Here is a 23275-nt window from a genome sequence, read left to right as displayed (position 1 = left end):
GTGGTGTGTAGAATGTACTGAGAAGTGCGTTGCTATACTTCTCTAGGAAAAGCACTGCCCTCTATGGTGACAGTACTGAGAAAAGTTTATTCTATCTCAGAAACATTTCATCGTCCTAAATTGATAGTTTGTATGTGCTTGAACTACTGAGACACAGCTTAAGTCTGACATATGTTCTCCTCCATGGTGCTCAAGACTTAAGGTGTCATCAGAACATAAAACAAACATCAACAGTGATGATGTCATACTAGTGATGACTAGAAAAAAAACAGTATAGTACCAAAGCTACTTGCAAATCCATATCCACATTAAACTTGCAAATACAGGCAAAGAAAATTAAATATACTTTCCATAATGATACAGAAAATATTTATGCCTATCATAACAATTGATTTCTTTCGCTTTTGTGTCACTGATTTTGATTGACTGTTGTCTACTATTCTTTCCCAAAGAAACAGGAAAGGAAAAAATTAACACCGTTGTTTTCTACATTTCTTATTAGAATCCAAAAGACTGAAAGATAAACAAAGGGATCTAAGAAACACCTAAGGCCAACATACTGAGAACAATATCATGTGCTTGAAATGTCAGTAATAGCTGAGCAAAAGAAAAGTGTAAAACTAGAGTCTTAATAGTACTTATAAGACTGGGGATCAGGGGTGCCCAAACAGTATTCCCAAGTTTAAGCATCCAGTAGTGATCATTAAACTTATGATTTGTTAAACTTAATGTATATTGGAAACTTTTGCCACAGTATTAGCTTTTATTCATTAGCACAACTGTCTATTCGGATGTCTCATTCTTCTGGGTAATAGAGACCCCCATCTCAGTGGCTTTTGGACAGGGGTTCTCAATCACAGGTGATTTGCCTCCAAGGAGACATTCTGTAGTAGCTTAAGTCATTTTTGATTATCATACCTGTGTTACTCGCGCGTAGTGGGTGCCAGGGATGCTGCTAAATAGCCTACAATGTGAAAGACAGCACCTCCCAATCCCAAGAATTACTTGGTTCAAAATGTCAACAGTGTCAAGGTTGAAAAATTCTGGCTTAGAGTAGTGTCCAGTAGGGAAACTCTTTACTTTGAGATTAAAAATCCAAATGATAAATTCTTCCCATTCATAGTTTTTACCCAGATCTTTGGTGGAGTTCTTACTAATAATTAATTCTGAGTACAAAATATATAACTCGACTTAAAAATTCTGATATGAGAGTTAAAATAAAACAAACTAGTATTTTCTTGTTGTCTAAATTTTAACACATCTATGAGGTTATCTGTTAACATTTCAAAATAGTAAGCAATATCTGGGGTTTTGTTTTCTGGGAGAGCCAGTCAGACAGCTTCCAAAACATTTCAAACCTCTAGAGGCATGTTATAGCCGATAAAAGAGAAAAGGGCTTAACAGCTGGGATCAGGAGCTATGTCTGTTCCTTAAGTCTATTTAAGGTCCCCTGTAAACAAAGGAGACAAAAATAAAGGGGCAGCAAATGTGGCTCTTTACAGAAGACAGATGTAGCAAAAAAAAAAAAAAAAAAAAAAAAAGATGTGTTCCAAGACATCTCAGGGCTCTGACACTCTTGGACTCTTAAGTCCTCCCTCATCTCTTCCATAGATATGTACAAGTCTGTTTATAAGCATGCAAGATGAGGGCTTCAAATTTTTAGATGAAGTGCCACCTGTGATCTTTGTTAGCATTGGTTCTCGTTCTCTCTCTCTCTCTCTCTATGTATGTATGTTTATGTACACACACACACATCCTAAGAAAGCTTATCCTCACTGAAAGATTTTAATGTTTATGCCATATAACTGTTAATAGGAAAGATTTTGCTTTTATATCATTTATACATTTAAGGATAAGACTACTTATAGAAAACAGAACTTAATTCTAATTGAATGCTTTGAAGCTCTAAGTCATGGTTTGAAAGGTAGGTATGCTGTCATCTTATATGTACATAGGTAAAGGAAGATAACCAAACAGTATAATCAAATCTCCTTCAGGCAAACTATTTTTATCACCCAGTACTTAAGTCCACTGTACATAATTTCTCTATTCTCCAACTGCTATCCAAAATCATTCCCCATAAACTCTTTTATTTGATAACTGAAGAGAAACATATTAGCATTATCTGAATCTTCTATAAGAAATAAATACACCAGGAGAAAACAGTTCAAAAAGTAAGTAATTCAAATAAGAGTAATTCCTATCAATAAATACTTTTCTACTGATGAAAATTATCCTCCCAAATGGTGGTTAAAGCCCACATGGTGCTGCGGTGGATACACAAGACATCCTGTATCACCAAAAAACCCTGAGTCCTGAGGTTGAGGCCAATCACAATGACAGAACACATCAGTTGCATTTTGTTTGGCAAAATGTCACTTCCCCGCACTGCTCCCCCCACCCCCAAAAGCAGCTAATGAAAAACCAATAAAATAAAGGCTGATTACAGAAAGGGAAAATATTTCAGAAAATGGCCAAGAAAATCTCTGGAGAAAGGTTCTATGAAAACTCAATGTCAACAATTACAAACTAACAAAAAAGAGAGTCCAAGATTCCTAGACCATCAATGTCAGGAAAGAAGCTGACCAAAATGTAAGATCACAGTGAAGTAAAACACAGCATCAGGGAAGAATACCCCTTACCTTCATCCGCAAGGACTTCCGGGATCCCTCTCGAAATGCCTATCCCAAAGAGGAAAACAAGTAGAACAAAACAAAACTTGGTACCAAGAATGACAGTTATACCTATCTGAAACTAAAACTAAGGCAAGAACTATTGTTCTCAGCTCTCCCCTTTTCCCTAGGTAACAAATACAATTGAATTCCCCATACTATTATCAAGAACAGGGGTAGCTCAAGGCCAGTGAACTCTGAGGCTAATTCTAGTACTTCCCATTGTGGAACTAGGTAATTAACAGGGAAGAGCATGCATCACTTAAATCCTACATGCACTCCTGACACTAAAAGGAAAAAAATAAAAACGTTAAGTAAGTTTGCAGATTTACCAGTTTTGAAATTAAGAAAGAAACAAAAGACCAATCCCCTTAACAAGGGGTGGGCAAGTCACCTAGGAGCAACGAAGTTGCCGTGATGGGGAAGAAAGAACACAAAACAGAAGAGGTTTCTCCTGGAGATTTTTAAATTGAGAATACAGGAAAGTGACCACAACACTGAGGAAGCGTAGACCATTCAAGAGATGTTTCCTGATTTTTTTGAAACAAGGAAAAAAAAATCACTCCAATGACACGAGGTGGGCATATCCAGGACAAGCATTTCAGACTGCTTTGGGGCTGAGGAGGCAGGGAAATACTGTAAGGACACTGGAAGCCTAGACTGGAGGCCACAGCACATATGGACTTGTGCCAGGTGGGGCTGGGATTTCATACCTGGGGGCTTGGAGAAGAAACTTTGTGCCAGTTGTGATGGTATGGAGTGGCGGAAGAGAGGTTGGTCTACATATTCACAACAGATTAGCCGTTTTTTGCAAGGAGAGCAAAAATGGCCTTTCAAACATCTGTATCAACCTTTTTAAAAGAATTTTGGTACATTTTTTTTGCCCAAAACTTGAGCTATTTCAGACATATTTCTATTTAAGATACTTTTACCCTCCATACCTTGATTTTCTTCGTCTTTGGTGCTGCACGACCCTTTTCTGGACTCTTTTTCCGCTTCTTGGGTTTGGTTCTTCTAACAGTTAAGGTGATGCTTGTAGGTGTGTGCTGTGTTGCTGTATACAACACAGTGGAAGGAGAAAGCTCCTCATCCCAGCTTTCTGTTGCACTGCTATCCCCACCTGAAAAAAGGTTATTTCATAGTTCACACTGTACAAACAGCCTCAACAGCACATTAAAAGCAGCTTATTCCTTTAGATCTACCCATATCCAGTAAGTCATTACTTTAACTATTAACTACATTATCTGTAGAACATATGAAAACAAGATTCTTTCTGTATCATTGGCAATAAGCACATAAACCTTGTTCTACATCATATCTATTTCTTCCCTTCTATTCAGTCCCCAAGCTCCATTGCCTCAATGTGTAACACAGAAAAAGGACTTGCCTTTTTTCTACTAAAAAGGAATATTTTGATTGCTACTGTTTATGGATGCATTTAGCTCACAACAAGAGAATTACACAGTGGTCTTGCGAGGATTTCTCCATGAAGAGAGCTGGGGACCATGGGAACTTACAGGAGGGGTTACTGAGACAAATATTTAAAATACAAAATATTATATGTCAAAATATGGGCCTACCCCATCTTCTTCTCACCTGATATGTTGTCCTGCTTCCGCCGATGAAGTCTAATAACCTTCCCCCTGCTCATTCCCCTAAAGAGGGAAAATAAACTTAAAGTAGTCCTTCCAACAGCATGCAGAACATCATCGCAACATGGGAGAAGTGTCTCTGCATATACTACCCCCTTCCTCCCACCTACCAAAAGTTTCCAGGACATTAAATTTCATATCAAATTCAATAGCTTTAACATCAATCTCTCATTCCTTGTTGTCAGCAATTCTCACCTAGTGCAGAGAATTCGAGCCAAGGAGCACTAAGGAATCATCTACATTAACAAACACAAGAAAGAATACTTTGAGCTTTTCCCTACTAATAAGAAACCCTAATCCCAGTAACCCAGGCTTGAACTTAGATGGAACATGATCTTACCTGCACTTGTCACAGTTGAGAAGAAAGCCATCCTGAGAAAGACCACAAGGACACCAGGTAGGAACAGTCTCTCCTTCAGAGTTCGGGCTGTCTCCACAGCGTTCCTCTACGGGCGACGGCAGGCCATTCAGGTCAGAACGAGGGATGATCGTCTGGACAGGGGGAGAAGCAGGAGGTGTCGGAGGAGGAGGGGCTCCGTAATTATGATCCTGAAAATAAGATTTTTTAAATCAACAGTGTCCAACACTGGCCCCTCTCTCCCCTAAAGTATGGTACATATGGAAAGAAAGAAGAAAGTAGTACCCTTTGTTTTTTGGCTTCAACCAGGAAAGTGATAAAACAAAATGCCAAGGTCAACTGGGACATAAAAACAAGAACAATGATGCAAGGCTAGACGTCCGCTGGAGGCAGGGAAGTGCAAAAGGGGCAACTTCGTCATGCTGCATATAAACATTGCAAGAAAGTCATAATGTATAAGAATGGATTACACTCCAGGAAGATCACTGCTCTGGAGAGAAACAAATGCATACTCACAGCATAAGGCAGTCCTCGACACCCATGCCTCTGAGTGGTCCCATAATTATGAGTGGAATACACGCTCTTCTCATTAACTGCTGGACTAGCCTCCACAGATTCAGGGCTGCACAAAGGCGAAAAGCAACGCATGATAGCATAACACCTAATCTTCCCTTAAACTAAGACTTAACTTCCCATTCTAACCCCTCCTCTTTCCACAACCACCAGCCACTAGAATAAAAGAAAGAACTCAGTGAAACAATCTGATTAACATAACTAAGCCTATAAATAACATTAGGAGTGTTATTAAATGTGGATTTGTGTGTAACATGAAGCCAGTACAGGCAGATGTCTCAAGGCAGGCACCTGGGATACAAGGTGTCCCTAATGACAAACACAAACGTACCAGCTGAGCAGGGAGTTTCCCCTAGAGAAGCCACTCTGGGCTGCTTTAGACTCAGAACTATTCTTCTTAATTGGATCTCTTAATACTTCCATGAAACCTCACATGACATTTGCAGTGAGTGAGATGATGAAAGTGCCTTCTGCACTGCCCCAGGGACCAGGCCCTCTTCCATTCACTACCAAGACAGGATACCCTGAAGAAAGTACAGGTAAAAACAATGGCATCTTATATTTATCATACCTCTCATCTTGATGAACCCCCAAACACCTTTCAAATATTAGAGTAATAATTTCTCATCCACCAATGACATGCAAGCATATTAAGACACATTTAACAGCTGCATGGTAATAAAGAACTTTAAAATAATCAAAATTGTACTCAGAAGTGTTGTTAATCTAGTGACAAATAATAACAATAGTAGTGCTACCATTCTGAATTTCTCATTATTTGTTAGGTGTTTTTTATATATTAATTCATTTACTCTGCAACTACTAAACATGGTAAACAGCACTCCATATTTACAGGATAAAATGAGGTGGTGAGATTACTTGACTTCGCCAAAGTCACACACTGATATTGTCAGGATTTGAAGCAATGTCAGACTCCAAAGCCTGTGCTCTTTCCAATATGCCTAACTGGTTTTAATATAAATTATAAATGTGTTCAAATATAGAAATTTAATGTAATCTTTTACTTTGTAATAAAAGGCATAGGTGACAAAGGATAAAATTGAAGTTTTTTTTTAGGAAAAAGGAACTTTAACTGGTTAGATTTTGGGGAATTTTGAAAGATAATTAGGGAATGCAATTGCATGACTCTGCAGAATTGAATAATAGATTATCTGTCATTTAATTAATCAGGGCAGAGATTCACAAATTAGAAACTCCAAAATACCACACATAACTCAGCCTTAAAAATCAAAGGGTCTTTTAGGGAATCAAATAATGCACACTGTTTGCTTCAATTAATATCTTTCCTGCTTGAAAATATACAATATACAATAGTTAGCAGGAATAAAGTGTGGAGTTCAATATGGTGCAAGGTCAGCTGAGAAGTGAGGGATAAAAGAAAATTCTGATATGTATCCAACTCACCCAGTAATATGCTCCAAAACTGCGAGAAGGGATCTTATTAATAACAGCAAAAATAATTTCTAGGTGAAGAACTTTAGACAGAGGAAAGTATTCTCTGTTAGTGAAGTGAATGCATTTTATTACTTTAAGAGTGTCTGCAAGATGGGAACTGGGGGGGGATACATTAAGAATGCAGTTTAGTATTCTTGAGAAAATGATCAGAACATGTCTCACTGAGAGGCAATCAGCTCTGACTATTAGGAAACAGGTGGGGTTTCCTAAATGAAGCCAAAGGCAAACAAGCATTAATAAAATGAAGGTAGAATTTAGTTTCTATGATGGTCAGTTAAGAGAAAGTAACCTTATACAACATTGTTAATTTACTAGATAAACAAGTATTCCAAAGAGCTGTACATATTTTATATAAGAGATTTTGTATCACTGAACACATGGGGTGAAACATGACAGCTGTTAACTAGGAATTTTTTTTTGATAGGAAAAAGGAGTGGCATGAAATAAAGGATGGCCATGGAGATGTAGCTATGTTGGTTTATTTTACTCATCTCCAAACTACGTAAAAATGAACATATGCACTTCATGTGCAAGTCTAGGGAATAAAAATAAAATGTATATTGTGGAAGTTAAAAGGCCATCTGACTGTACAATAATGTCTGATCAAGCACAGCATTTAATATATTGCTATGCATGACAAATACTAAAATTTAAGCTCTTATCTTTTGAAGAAACTGCAATACTGGTTATTGATTCAATACACAGTAACATGTTGACAGACAGCTACATGATTTCTTATGATATTCCTTGACATACATACCAGCTCTTATCTATATTTTAAATGGGTTTAAAAATTTGGAGCGTTAGAACTGCATTTCTTTATCAGCGAACCATTTTATGCAAATGTAATCACAGCCTTTTCTCCTCTATGTTTGAACTGCTATGATAGTTGGGCTCATACACAGAATCCATGCTTACAACAGATACACTCCATCAATTGTCCTCAAAGTACAATATGCATCTTGGCTTCTATAATGTTACCTCTTGGGAAATGTCTGAAATTCATTGCTGGCAGGATTGCAAATTCAAAAAATCTTTGCTTCTACTCTACAAATATATAAAAAATACATAACACATAAGGTATGTGCTCGAGTATGCTTTACTTGCTTGTTTGACTATGCTGCCCTTCATATTGGGCTTAATCTTCAAACCAGTGCCCAGAATAGTGGAATATACATGGTGAAGTATTAACAAATATCATCAATAATTTGACAGAAATATGCTAATTGCTGACATGCTCTTCCCTTTGTAGAAATACTGAATAACTGTAATTAGTTATGACCATAGTATCAAAAATGTATCTGGAAATTATGAATGAAATGTTTCAGGTAATAGAAACATTACAATAAATTTTTAGGCCAGAAGTATTTTTTCTTTCTGTAATTACTTCTTGACTCCCTAGCAACATCATGGGCAGTTATCTCTGTATTCTGTGAAAAATACCAGTTTTAGGAATAATTGCTTTAGGTCTTTTCTTATCCATTTATCACAAACTCACTGATTTAATCTATTTGTTGAAATTTCTCGTGAATGTTAATGCTGTCTATCTATATAGTTTGCTAGTCAATCCATATAGGAGGCTAATGGCTGACTTCTAAAAATCTATTAACACTATACAACTAGTTCCCAACTAATACAGGAAGATTTTTAAGTACTCTATTTGGGAAACAGTTATAAAATTGGAAACCTCAACTATTGGCATAACTAAATCTCTTTGGCATGCAAAAAAATAAAAATAATACAAAACCAGAGAAAAAAAAGCCCGGGAAGAAACACAATTCACCCTTCCCCATCCCCCACCCTCCATCTTCCTTTTTATAAGGGAAGTAGGCCAAAAACTGCTTTAAATTCTAGACTACCCCAGAATATACTGCTTCTTAGGGTAGCTTCATTTAAAGTCTTCCTCTTTAAGGAAGTTAGTAAACAATTAAGTTATCCTAGGTGGCTTTGTGAAGAAACATACATACTTTTTACTAATATTTAGTTTTAAAGAAGAAAACCACTATTATTCAGGGATGCAGTTGAACCCAGAGTTCTGGTATAGTTGCTTTGCTTTGCTGAAGGGGGAAGAATCCCCAGGGACTGTGAAAATGGCAAGAGAAACAGGGGAATTAGAGCAACACCCACCTCACTCAAGAAGTGGCTGTGGGATCAAGAGTCTGAACTGGACCTGAACATATTCAAAACACCAGGATTTTTCCAGCCCAGACCCTAATCCCTGGTACTGCCTGGAATAGACTTGGCTTCTGGGGGTGTGCTGCCCCCTAGGCCCCTTGGGTCTCTTTCGCTGGACTTTCACATCCTGGTGTAGTGCCACTTCGTCTTGAAAGGTAGGGGGCTTCCACTTCCTTTCTGTAAGCAAGGAAGATTGGGTACAAGGGAGGTAAAAGGACAAGAGGGGTAATCTGTAAGCAGGGGGAATCTCGGACAACTTAAAAGAGAAGGGATACAAAAGGCTAAAATTTTAAAAACTGTGAATAATATATAAAGTTTTATAACAAAGCCTACCTTCTTGCCATTTGGCATTTAAATTCTTCAAGAATTGAGAGTCTATTTTAGGGATTGGGCTTTTCGACAAACTCTGAATTCCTAAAGCTGCTCTTAGCTGAAAAAAAAGTTTGGTACCACTGATTTTGAAGGTCCTCTTTCTAGGCAATGAATATTATAAAAAACAGATGACACTGCCTTCCATGTTTTCTACCCCAAAATGTCAGAATGTCTAAGTAACCTGCCCATAAACATAAAGTTTCAGCCCCTTTACTCTAGAACAATGAGAAGTACATAGGAAGAGGCCTTCAAGGAAAATCAGTTGGAGAGAACTCCTCTTTATCTCTATCCGTCAGAATTATTATTAATTCTACAGAAGCAGGTAGTGATACCTACTTTATTTCAATCTTCCTCACCTATCAAAACAAATGAAAATGTAACAACTACTTTATAAATTTAATTCTATTAATTATTTACTCAGAATTCCTGGCCCCCCTCCCCTCCAATTCTTTTTCCTCTCTCTTTTTTCCTCCAGCTTCTATGGGAGAAAGGGAAAGGTCTAATGTCATTTGCAGTGGGCTAGGCCTGAATTTAGAAAATACTATTTATTATTAGATGCCCATAAGAAAGTTGTCTCCACGCAAACTGGTAATTCACCTACTACCTAGGAGGTAGCACTTACTCTGATCCAGCAGCCATATCTGAGTAGGATGTATCTGGTGTGGTGACTCCCAGAGGGATTGCAATGCTCATGACGTCCAACACAGCAGAGAGTGGAAATCACGGGGTCCAATTAATGGAGACTGGCCACTCTGAGAGTGGGGGTGAGCTGCAGAGCCTCAACCAACATGTTATGGACATGAGGAATCCTGTCACAGAAAAGGAAAATATCTAGTAACCAGACAGATTTTTAAATTTATCCTAAATGCTACTAAATGTTTTATTCGTTTTTTTCAATAAGGCTTTTAAAGGAATGAATATAAAACAAGTACAGCAAGGGATCTACACATTGTCCCATGTTTACTATGTATTGCATTAATGTTCTACCAAGCAAGGTAGCAAAAGTTATGCTTGCTTTTAATTTCTACTTTAATTTTTTTTCTTTCCAGGTAAGGGAAAGTAATATTAGTCTGCCCAGCTCACTAATAAGTACATTTTCCCCATTCTACAACTGCTCATCAAATAAAAATTTCCAGCAGCCTAGGACCTAACAACTTTCAAGATACAGAATGGTTAATAAAAATATCTACTTAATTCAAGATCTTCATTTAACGCCCCCCCGTCACTACAAATGCAGTTTTATAAGCAGCCAATGTTATTTCTTCCAAATTAAATGTTAAGAGATCAATTTGTTTATATTTGATTGGATACAGCTGTTTCTTATTTTCTTTTGTCACAGAAGACTTTCTTTTTTAAAACCATTTTTATTTTAACTATAATTTTAAGAGAAGATGCAATGATCTTAACAACTTTGTGAGGTAATAACCTACTAGGTATGAATAAAAACATGAACCGCAGAGTAGTTTCATTATAGAGATTAGAAGATTTTGGAAAAGCAGTAAGGACACCTTGAGTTGGTGACCATAACCGGTGGAATTTGGGAACAGAAAGACTCACAACCAAAGAATAAAAAAGCAGAAGTAGATTAAGAAATTTGGAGTTATACTTCAAAGGGCAAAAATGTACTTTGTATGATTTTACATTAGTGGTTTTATATTGTAAAAAACCATGAAAAGGATGAAATAAGCAGCATTTTATGTGGGAGGGAAGAAAGTCAATATGGATTTTAAAGACCCAGATTAATGCTGATTTTTGTAAAAAAAAGAAAAAGAAAAAGAAAAAAGAGACATGACTGATATATCAATTCATGATAAGACAAAGACACTAGAAAAGTCAAACAATTATACTAAAAAAAATTAAATGGAATGAAAAGTATATGATATTGAGTCAATCCCAGGGATTAATGCAAATTTTAAATGACAGATGATCTGAGATGCTTGAATCTTATTTTAACATGAAACAAATAAATGTGGAAAAGAAAACCAACTGTGAACAGTGAATCAGGCCAAGATTTTTAAGAACACATAAAGATAAAACTATTCTTTTGTGTAGTTATTTTAGAGTAACAAAACAGCTATAAAATGAGCAGTCCTCCTGCCATCTACACTTTGAAAGGGCTTGATCTCACCAATGGATCTAGGACTCTCCAAATATGGGTGTGGTAATATACCTGTTCCTATTCAACTGAAGGTGACATTGCTAGACTTGGGACTTAAATGAAAAGGGCAAATCTTATCTATTGCTTCCTCACAGCTCATAAAAGAAAAGTGACTAATATAACTTTCTGCCTTTGAGCACATTTTACACATTAATGTTTCCTTTCCCTAACAATATATCTAAACAGAGATTTAAGTAGTACATCCTCAAAGCTTCCGGGGAAATTGAAATAAAGTATACAAATTACAGAAGAGGGAACACTTATCGAATAAACCCAAAGGGCATAAAACTAAATATTGGGGATTGTTGGTTACAACTCTTTCTCTAATTTTAGTATCATTGTATAATTTGAATTAAAATGAAAAGAAAAAAATTAAAAAGCCCTTAAATTGCTTGGCTTGATAATAAGACAATGCGATAATGATCATATCATCCCTGACCAATACTGGAATCTGAATCATATAAATCATGTATTATATTTTCAGTAAAAGACAAAAAATGTTACTTGGTACCATTAAAAATCCTTTGTCACATCCATTACTGTTATATGACCACAAACAGATGTAGGCTTCCAGATAAGACACAACTCATAAACCTAAGCTTTTGAGTAATTTTTAAAGGATATAGTAAAAGGAAAAGATGGAAAAATTATTTCAGATATCTCCTTAATGAATGAATAAATGATTAATACATTCCTTAATGAAATCCCACCTCAGCTAATTTGTATAGTTAAGAAATAACTTTAAGAAACATTAAGCAATTAACTATGAATTTCTCTGTCATGAATTGCTCTATTTTCCTTGTCTAGTTTTACTTGACTCTTCCACTCTTTTGCTGAAAGCAATCATAGGTTACCTTGACCATCTTGTTCTAAATAATGTTTTCACAATACTGGGGTTTCTTAATTCAAAAAATAAAACCAAATTTCTCATATAATCCTGAGTAGTTCCTTCCCTAAATAACACTGCAAAATGTAGCTATTAAAATGTTAACTGAAGAACTTTTAACAGATCATCTACACACAATATTTTCTTATTACAATTACTCTAGTTTTATAAGCCAAGACAATAAATTCCTAGTATAGTTTACCAAGCTTAATAGTTATAGCTGTTATTAATCTACCATAGTTTGGAAATGTATCCTAGAAAGACTGATAAGAATTAACTGTCTCTAGGTGCAATATTTTCAAGATATCTTTTCCTTGCTAATTTGTTTGTCTCTTCCTAACAGAATATGAACTCTATGAAGGCAGGGATTTTTGTTTTATCCTCTGCTGTAGTTCTAGTGTCCAGAACAGTACCTTGCACAAAAAGGATATTTGAGAAGTATCTGCAGATTTTTGACTGTCATCATCTTACCATATGATTTTAGCATTCATAAAAATATAAAAATTAAGACAAATTAAAATATTTGGCTCAGTCACCTTTTTATAGACCTCTGAAGTTCCAAAAAATTATGTCAGTAGCTCTGAAGACCTAGAAAAAGTTGAGACACAAATTAGTATAGAAAAAACTAACATGGATGGACACAGAAATCTACAGAAATAATGTTTTAATGGTAATTTTATTTGTTTCATCTCTGTATACTGTCCTGTTGACTATTCTATGTTCCATCTAGTACTACAGTTTTATACTTTCGCCTTTATATCCTATTTAGGTCTGTAAAGCCAGACCTAAAAAAAGGGTAGAAAGTGAAATTCATCTGTATTTAAGAAGTGGTAAATACTTTACCATGTCACTGGATAATCCTTCTTTTTCCTTCAAATTAGAATTCTCTCCCATTTCCCAAGGGATTCCTTCTTTTTATCTCTCCTAGGAGGTGCTTTTTTTCCTCCACTAACCCTTTCCCAAATTCAGAGGCTTTTCTTTAATCGAATGTCAAATTTGCCCTTTAGTCAGGACCTACCGTCACCTATTAATGTATAAATTTGTTTTACTACTTTCTTCCCCCTGACTCCATCCCACCTATATCCTCTTGTCCTACTACAGAAAAAGTGACAAAAAGAAGTCATTTCTTTTTGTGGTCAACTCCATAATAGAAACATGTGGAAAATAAAGCCTTAATTAACTTTCTGCCCTCCAAAAAGGGAAAGGAAATGGGTGACGACCCAGGACTTTCAGGGGGAAAAAGTGAATTTCAACATTAGTCAGAATGAAGTATTAACACCTGAAATGTTAATATATCAAATACATGAAAAGAGCTGTTTGTGGTATTTCAGTTGCCAAGGAGTAAAGAGGAAACGTACTTTATATTGATATTTTATGGATTTCCTATTTATTAAAAATTGGAAAATAAACTATTCTTTGGAAACAATTCAAAAAGAGAATACTAGGAATAATTTAAAGGTATGAAGGTAACAGTAAAAGAAAAAAACTGAATAAACCAGGGAAGAAGTAGACTCCTCTAGCAACAAGAACAAAGAAGAAAAGAAATGACAGAAGAAAAAAGAGAAATAATTATGAGTGTACAGTGGGGGGGGAAACAGATACATCAGAATTTCAATTTCGTTTTAATCTATTTCTAGAACAATCCGTCAGAATCCACAGGAACACTAGTATGTTCTTGGATTCATAAGCAGAACTAGCCTATTTCCCAGTACTGAGTACTCTTGCGAAAAGTTACCATTTACATAGTTTCTTAGGAAAAGGCTGTTAAATAGAAGATGCCAGAAATAGTTTATAATTACCCATCTTTTTAAATTGGGTTCTGAAATGGTCAATAGTTTCTGTATTTGTCATTCTGACAGTCTCTTCTCTATATGGCTTGCCGAAAGCACAAGAACCGTGTGATCTGTCTGGGTCACTAGTGCTAAGACAAGACAGACACAAAATGTTTTAAGAAAAATTCCAACAGAGATTTCAGAAAAAGAAATTGCATCAGCCAGGTGAGCCGGAAGCAGCTGGGAGACAAGAGTCCAACAAACAGCCAATCCAATGAAAGAAATTCAGAACAAGTCTGCTTCAGTAATCTTGTGAAGAGGACTGGCAGGAAGAGGAGTGCTGCTTCAGAAAGAGAACAGGCCTCATATGCTTCAGACAGTCTTTGTACTGAGGCTGTGGACCTTGGCCATTCTCCCAGAAATGATGCAATCCTGATGAACAAGATCTGCTGCCAGAGAAACAATTGTTAACAGCCTATGGAGACAGCAACTCAGCCAAGGAGCAATCTCTGATCAACTCTCTTCACAAACCACCAGAAAGCCAAATCTCTTCTTCATTCAGTTTCTGACAAAACATATAAGTAAATATATATTTAGATATATATGAACAAGCCATTTTCTCAAAATGTCCCTTTGCTTTTAATTCCTTTGGCTTTACAACATTGATCATCCAGCATTCAATTTTAACTAGAACACTGAGAGCATTTTTACTTTTATGAATAGAATTCTTTGAGCATATTAACAGCAAGGTGTTTATAGTGAAATTTTACACTTATTAATCTTGTTCTCATAAGAAAACCTTTTGGGAGGCAGTGGCCCAATTATGAGATTTCAAAGTAAGGAAAGCTATGCACACTCTCTAATTCAGGGCCAGAAAGGTATGTTTTGTAGACATTTTTGAAATTATGTGAAACTATAATAAATATAGGTATGTCTTAAGAGAAAAAGAAAAAATCTCTTGCGTAGGCTGACATTAAAAGGTAGAAAAGTTAGGTTAAGTACTATCATCATACTTTGCAATGCTCACTTTTCTCAAGGGTAACAATATTACTTCGGATTTTATAAGAGGGTTAAAAACTATTTTCATCCTATTAGCCACAACTTACTATTTTAGAATCTAGCTTAAAAATATCCTTAATTTAAAAATCCTCCCTAGATTCCTCAACTCTCAGGCCTGCCTGGTTTCTTTTTCAGAGCTTTGTTATCAAGCTTCACACTGTATTGTTATAAAATTACTAGATTTTTTTCTCTCACAAAATAAAAGACCCTGCATACAACAAACCTCAGTTCTCTAAACTCCAACTAGCCAGAAGCCATGATAACCAAATTTCTTCCTTAAGAAATAATCCTTAAACTAGATTCATTAAAAACACAAACATGTAAAATATATCCTGAAGTCTACACAGCCATGCCACCCTGAACAAGCCTGATCCCATCTGATCACCAAAGTTAAGCAGGGCTGGGCCTGGTTAGTACTTGGATGGGAGATCACCTAGGAAGGCCAGGTGTTATAGTGTAAAAAATAAAAACAAAGGGATTATAAGCTGACAAGGTCCATGTAATCTGTGACGTCAACCAAGGGTTGCCTTGCCTAAATAAATAAATTAAAAAATAAAATAAAATATATCCTGAAATCAATATTTTCAACCCAATCTACTACCCCTAAATTTAAACAATGAAAATTATTAATAATAAAAATTAACATATATACAGAATAACTCTGAAACAATAAAAGATTAATAGGTCAAATGAACAAATTTAACTCAGTTAAGAAGAGAAAAATTTCAGAAAATTTTAAAATTAGGGTTTAAATAGTCATTAATTTTAAGATTCAATTTCTTAGAATTAACTGATTATTCAAAATTGTTATATATATGAGTTGAATTTATTCTTAAATACCTCTATACTTGAATTTCCTTGTTTTGAATAACTTCAAAAAATAGAAAGACATGGGAAAAGAACATTAAGTTTTTGTATGATTATTACCCTCACCTTAACTTTTAAATGATAAAAAAAAAAATGCAATAAATATATGAATGTGTTTCATCTACACCACTAACTTGTTAGAGAACTAATATGGCATCTGCATTATATACTTATCTTTCACCTCCAAACCAAATTGAAATATTGAGGCAAAACATTGCAATTGCACTGTAACATATCACTTTTCCCTTGGGAGAAAAAAAAAAGTACTATACTTATTAGGAATTAGGAAATCTGAGTTCTAGCCTACAACTTAGTTTGGCTGTAGAAAAATCACTTTTTATAGATGAATCTTAAATTCCTCAAAATAAAATCTTCATTAGGCTTTTTCTGCTCCAAATTCTTATGATTCCTGGTACTGTCTTAGGTATTTCATGTCTCAAAGTCTCAATTTTCTCATCTGTAGAATAGAAAGAATAATACCTGTCCTGCTGACTCAGGTGCATATGGACTTCATTTGTAGCAAATACGAGTTTATATGGCTCTTTGAAACCTTTAAATATATGTGAAGAATGAGAAGCTGCTACTAACAATCTGAATGTGGCTAAAAATTATTTTCACTCTTCTTCAATAATGTATTTCAATCTTGCTACAGTAAATAATGTGAGAAGATATGTAGGAAACATGAAAAAAAAAGTGCAGGAGAGAGAGAAGTGATAAGCATTAGAAGAAACAAATAAGAATTATTGGAAAACCAGAGATGAACTCTAGAAAAGAGAAAGTGCTCACAGATTTGGTGAAAAGTTCATATAATTGGGATAGTATAAATTCTAAGTTAGTCTTATAATCTGAGGCAAGTTACTGTAGGCAAAGGATCTACAAGAAGTTTAGGGTGGAAGAGAAAAAAGAAAAGAGAGAAACACTGGGGTAAATGATTAAGAGACTAAATAAATGTCGCGATTTAGTAATTTAGAGCCAAGAGTAAAGGTTTCCTTCCTCCCACCTCTTCTTCAACACTTGCTTGTCCCTTGGCAACTTTGCCTAAATTTATACTCCCTCCAGGGGCTGCTGGGGTTGGCGTAACAAACCAATAACTATAAAAGCTCAAATAAGTTTACCAGACTAGGAGGTAATTAAAACTCAGTTAAAAAAAAAAAAAATTCTATTTTTGTCCATAGTAAGAATTTCTTCCCCTATGAAAAACTTCGTTAATGGCAATATTATAGAGGCCAAGACATACTTACTTAGGTGTAATTGGAAGGGAAGGGACGTGGTGGTACAATCCATAAATAATGAAACTAAATACGTACTACGATCTTAAATTAATTTGTTGACACCGAAGAAAAAATTTTATTTAGAACTCATTTAACAATGATAAATATATATGAACTGCTAAACTAACCAAGAATTGGACTTTATCCTTAACAAGAATCAGAAAAATTTTAGGCTTCTAAGTATTAGATAAAGATGACACTCTCAAAGAACTTTGATTTACCTCATTAAAGAGCTATACTCTCAAGAATTTCTGAAGGTTCTGTCCTACTGTGTTTGGAGCCTTCAAACATGCTTTAGAAACATGTAGCACATCAGATGGGAAAAGAACCTCTCATACCTCTATGTTTGCCTCCTCTGTCCAGACCTTTTTCATTTTCAAACCCTGAAATGGGAACCAGATTTACTCCAGACGAAGCGGGTTATACACAATTATAAGGCATTAATGTGTTATACTTTCTGGAGTTGAGGCAAAATTTCTCCAGTTGATAAAAAATTTAGTTTTAAGATTAAAGTCTAATTCATTATTTTACATATGAAGAAACAGGGCTATAAATATTTAACTGTAAGGAGTCATACACAGTGCTGGAGTTCAGAAAAAAATCAAGATTTTAATGTATAGTTTCTATTTATTAATTACTACTTACTTTAGATAGCGACATCCGAATTAAAACAAAAAATTTTAAATTAAGCACCAATTATTGGTGCTACATAATAAAAACTAGTCAGGGTTAAAATTTCTGGCTCTCTTGGGACTTAAATCATCTAGATTTGCCAATTTTCTTTCATCCATCCATCCATCCCACCACCCAAAGTAACTGCGATGTAGAAAAGCTATGTTAAGTAATATTTCAAGATGTGTCTCTTATTCAAAGTAAGAGAGGGTAGGCAATTTGCAAACTCTTTCGGTTTGCCTATGTGCCAAGTATTGCATTTTCATAACCATGAAGGGGAAAAAAAAAATCCTAAAGTATGCCTCTACAATTAATGAGTCATTCTGAAGAGAAAAATGACTCGCTCCCCCCACCCCCAAAAGAAAACCCTGAACCACTCCATAGTTTACCAGTGACAGAGAAGTCTTTTATGGAAACAGATTATAAATCTCGTAAATTGTTTAGACAAAACTTATTGACTAGTCTCACGAAAAATTCTATTAAGAAAGAAGGAAAAGGCAGGAAGAACCCTAAAAACAAAGATGAACAGATCTGATCATACATATTATGATTATTTGTCAGACCAAGTGGCTAAGTATATAACAATAAAGGAATATAAAGCTTAATAATCCTGATATGCACATTAGGATTCCCTTCCCCTCCCCATAGCTGTATCTTTATTATTATAAAATATATGCTGTAAAAATTATATTACAAAAGCATAAAAAGTAGAAGTGAAATTCTTACAAACCCACTTCCCAAAGATATTCCAGATAAAATAACCCTACTGTTCTATAATCTGCTTTGTTCATTTAGCAATGTTTTAGACATCTTTATATATGCAAAGAAGAAGTAAAATTTACTTCTTCCTTTTCAATGAAGGCACAGTACTATATCCTAGGGATCTACTTAAGTCAATCCTCTGCAGATAAATGTTTAGACTGTTGCTAATTTTCCATAACATATGCAACATTGGACCAAACAGTATGTATGCCTTTGTCCACACATGTGCATAAACAATTTCTTTAGGATACATTCCTAGAAGTGGAACTGCTAGAATGACATGAGCATATTTATTAGTGATGCTGAACTACACAGCCACACCTTTCAGAAAGTAAAAACCAATCTTACACTCCTACAAATAGTGGGAAGGCCACATTTTCGCATAAGATTTAAAATAATTTCAATTCTTTCCTCAGAGTCTTTTGCTTAGAAAACTCTCTACATTCTAAAAAAAAACCCCCTAAAATGAAATTTAATTGTAAATTCTTAACATTGTGACACACCTACTGATTGGATGTGCTGTTGTGTTCTAAAATTCTGATATACTAAATAGGAGATCTCAGTAGCTTTTTCACTAAATTTGGGCTGGCATCTTCAAAATAAAACCTAGATAAAGCACTATTTCAGAACCAAAGTATTTTCTTATAGTTGTCCCTTGCAATAACTTTTCCTTCTTTTAACAGAATGCATCAAGCTCTAAATTTCTTTTTCCAGTAATGAAAAAAAAAAAAAAATCTGTAATCTAGCTGGTATCTGCCTGGTCCTCACTGAAAAATACAAGTAATCTAAAAAATCTGAGCTCTTTGGTTTCTAACGGGTTATCAAAATTGTTCTAGCAGTTCTCCCTCAGTAGTATAAAACATGATGTCTTCATTTTTAATTATCCTTGGAAAGAGAAGAAACTCTGAAACTGTAGGCTTGTCAATACTAATTTACTATAAGATAGAGCCAAAATAGTGACTAAGTTTGTACTGTAGCTATAAATTCATTTGGTATATTCCATTATGACACCAGACAACCACAGGGTCCAAATTTAAGTCCTGGAGAAATGAGGCAAAAAAGCGTCGTCTTCTTGCTCTGCTGGCACCAGCACCTGACTAAGAGCTTGGATGCTGAGCTACTCTTTTCTCTTTGAAGTGTTTCACAGACTGTCATATCATCCATTCACCAACACTACTCACCTTATGATTTCAAGGTTACATTAAAGCAATGAACTGGTCTAACTCCAGCCTCTCAACATTGCAATCTATTCTTCATTACTCTTCTAGAGCAGAACCGTGATTATTATCATGCCACTATTAGAACTCTACAACTGCTTGCTCCCTTAAATGTCTACTGGGTTAATTGAAACTCCTTTGCCTAAATGGAATAAGACTTTCTTTGTTAATTACCTATTAAACTGCTTTTTCTCCAAAATTTTGTTCACACTATGTATCCTGTCTCACATGCCATTTTTTTTGCATCTTTAAAAAAACTATTATGAAAAATGTCAAACACACACAAAAGCAGAGAAAACCCTATAATTAATTAACTCACGGCTCCTACCTAGCTTCAATCAACAATCAACTCACGGCCAATCATATTTCATCTGTAACCAGAAACATCAGTTGTACACATCACATTGCTGAGTGGAGCTGTTCCTTTTTTATCTTAAAAATGGGTGAGAGTGGTCTGTGTATGATAGGTGTTAATGATAGGGAAAGGCAAGTCATCATTCTTTTGCAAAAATTAAGATGGATAATGAGCTTAATGCTGAGTAATGTTTATGTTTTACAATTATATACTTATGGCTATTAAAAATGCTTAATCATTTACCTTAACAACAACAACAACAAAATCACTGTAAGCAATTACTTTTTTGACATGAGTTTATTGATAATAAATTTTCTTGTGTTCTTAGGAATGCAAATTTCTTCTTATAGCAGTGTAACTGCAAGTATACCCATGACCCACAGCTGTGACACAGCATTCTTATGTATGCTCTGTCAATAAATGAAAATGGATAAAACACAGAAGAAACACTCCAAAGTAGGTAAAGTGTAATAGTCCATAAACCTGTGTATTAAAGATAAGGACAGATTACATCATAGAACCAAAGGCTCATATCCAAGGTAGTGACCAGCTGGTCACCTTATTTTTAGTGAGTGGCTTCATAGAATAACAGAGGAGTCTTAGAGTAATGACAAACTTAGGGTAAAAAGGCTCACCAACTCAACTGAGGCACTTTCGAGTTAAAAAAATAGCTCAGTAATAATGGTGAGTGTCATAGAACAAAAACATCTGGGGTGTGTATGGATGATTCCTATTCGAACCACAAAGCACACAAACCTTAAGGTTTGGTTAGTAGAAAATCGCCACAAATCAATGTCAATGTATATATATATACACCACTATACATTCTATTACTAATTACTCACCAGAAGTTATATTGATAATAAAATTAAACTTAGAAGAATTTGTAATTTAAAAAGTAAGTGATAGAAGATAACAATCAACTAAAAAAGCAGAAATCAATACACTGATATGCATTGTTTTGCCTAAGCATAAAACTGGCCTGTATTTATTCATACAGTATGCTACTAAGTAAAATGAATCTTTGGAATGATGAATACATTATTTCCCTAGAAGCCCTAGAGGATGAACCAACTAGCGGGTGGTTTGTTATGAGACCCAAGAACTTCAAGAGTTCCCATCATGCAAAACATCAAAATATTGTAAAAATTTTCTCTGGAGATCTTAATAAGAAAAATGATTTAAAAATCATTATATAGATGCTCATCTTTGGTCTAGTTTCATGAAACATTTCAGCTATATTTAGGCCAAAATTCTCATTAATTAATACTTAGAATATATAAGTGCCAGGACACTGACAAAATAGTACTTTTTAGTTAATGATACAACTGGCAGAGCAAGTTGCTCCAAATTCTTACGCAAAATGAAATCACAAACATACATGACACTAAAATTTCTGTTTTTTTATTGTCTCCTTTAATCTTCTCTGTTGGTTTTCCTATCATATCAGAGTTTGACCCTAAGCAAAGCCCAGAATTCTAGCTCTGAATAGAGTAAAACACAAAGTATTTTAGGATTTCCCTGCTATTTTCTCTTTTTAAGATATCTTCTATTTACAAGTTTAATCTTTCCTGAGGAAAATATTTCTAAATGCTGAATAGTAATTTTTTTTTTGAATACTGTGCTTCTTTTTCTGGTATTTGGTAACTAATATAAAAAGTAAGATTTTTTTTTTTAACCCTATGCTCCAGATTATGACAAATCTTGTGTAGTCTACCACTAATAATTTTAGAGCAGTGGTTCCCAATATTTTGGGGAAAAAGGATAGCCTTTCCAAAGTGTAAAAATTTTGGTAGAAGAAATGGGTAGAGGAGTCAAAAGGTAGAAACTTCTAGTTATAAAATAAATAAGCCATGAGGATGCAATGTACAGTATGGTGACTATAGTTAATAACACTGTATTGCATATTTGAAAGTTACTGAGAGTAGAACTTAAAAGTTCTCATCATAAGAAAAAACTTTTTTGGGGAACCCTGTAAGATGATGAATGTTAACTAGACTACCATGATCATTTCACAATGTGTATACATACTGAATCATGTTGAACATCTGAAACTAATGTCAACTATATATTTAAAAAAAATTTAAAGAAAATGAGACCATTAGGGTGAGCTTTAATCCAATATGACCAGTGTCCTTACAAGAAGAGGAAATTTGGACACATGAAGAGACACCAGGGGAATGTGTGCGCACAGAGAGATGACCATGAAGAGGTAGCAAAAGGGCAGTCATCTACAAGCCAAGGAGAAACCAATCCTGCTGACATCCTGATCTCAGACTTCTAGTCTCAGAAAAAAGTACAAAAATTTTATCTCTTGATTAGGATAAAACATTAAAAAATATACTATTATACCCTTTGCAACTGAGGTTCCTGGCCCACAAAGTACCAAGGTCTAAGAATAATTACAGACAACCGACAATACTTCTGTACAAGATCCTTTTGTCTTAAGTCCTTAAGAACCATTACCTATTTAGCCATTACAGCAGGGGTCCCCAACCCCTGGGCTGTGGACCAGTAAGTAGGTCTATGGTCTGTTTGGAATTGGGCTGCACAGCAGACGATGAGCTGCAGGCCCGTGAGCGAAGCTTCATCTGTATTTGCTGCTGTTCCCCAGGGCTAGCATCACTGCCTCAGTTCCACCTCAGATCATCAGGCATTATATTCTCACAGGTGCACTGGTCCCTGGTGCCAAAAAGGTTGAGAACTGCTGCATTACAAGACTATACAATTTTTACCCAAGTAAATATATCACATGATACTAAGGGTGACAAAAAAAGGGAAACAAAGAAGATTCCTGCCTACAAAAGTATCTCTGCCTTTGACCTATTGGGCCAAACCACCATGAAGGCCCTGTTAAAGCAAAGTTGTCTTCACACTCATTCCTGAATTTAAAAAAAAAATTACATGACCCATGGCTCTTCACTAAATTTAGAATTTAAGAATCCACTAAGATTCAATATTGTGTTTCGTTGTAAATT

At 35.1% G+C, this 23275-nt stretch overlaps 1 protein-coding gene and 1 pseudogene across 15 annotated transcripts in view; one reads left to right on the top strand and one right to left on the bottom strand.

Annotated features, from left to right (window-relative positions):
- Positions 1-23275, bottom strand: part of SETD5 (SET domain containing 5) — a 72623-nt gene that overhangs the window by 31148 nt on the left and 18200 nt on the right. For 4 of the 15 annotated variants that reach the window (XM_025050783.1, XM_025050789.1, XM_015593704.2 and 1 more), the window contains exons 2-10: positions 12859-12910; positions 9901-10087; positions 8859-9083; positions 5587-5779; positions 5199-5304; positions 4665-4873; positions 4269-4327; positions 3614-3792; positions 2643-2681 (exon numbers count right to left, since the gene is read on the bottom strand). In XM_025050783.1, coding sequence (XP_024906551.1) covers positions 2643-2681; positions 3614-3792; positions 4269-4327; positions 4665-4873; positions 5199-5304; positions 5587-5678 — 684 coding nt within the window. In that variant the 5' untranslated portion in view covers positions 5679-5779; positions 8859-9083; positions 9901-10087; positions 12859-12910. Of the gene's footprint in view, positions 1-2642; positions 2682-3613; positions 3793-4268; positions 4328-4519; positions 4561-4664; positions 4874-5198; positions 5305-5586; positions 5780-8858; positions 9084-9900; positions 10088-12858; positions 12911-23275 lie in introns of those variants that run through there. The other 11 variants (XM_025050787.1, XM_015593709.2, XM_025050790.1 and 8 more) reach the window with 10 other exon arrangements.
- Positions 15493-15611, top strand: LOC112484435 (annotated as a pseudogene).

The sequence above is a fragment of the Pteropus alecto genome, unplaced genomic scaffold (assembly GCF_000325575.1).
Source record: "Pteropus alecto unplaced genomic scaffold, ASM32557v1 scaffold75, whole genome shotgun sequence".
Taxonomy (NCBI): domain Eukaryota; kingdom Metazoa; phylum Chordata; class Mammalia; order Chiroptera; family Pteropodidae; genus Pteropus; species Pteropus alecto.
Note: the sequence above shows the minus strand (reverse complement) of the source record. Positions and strands in the feature narration are given on the sequence as shown.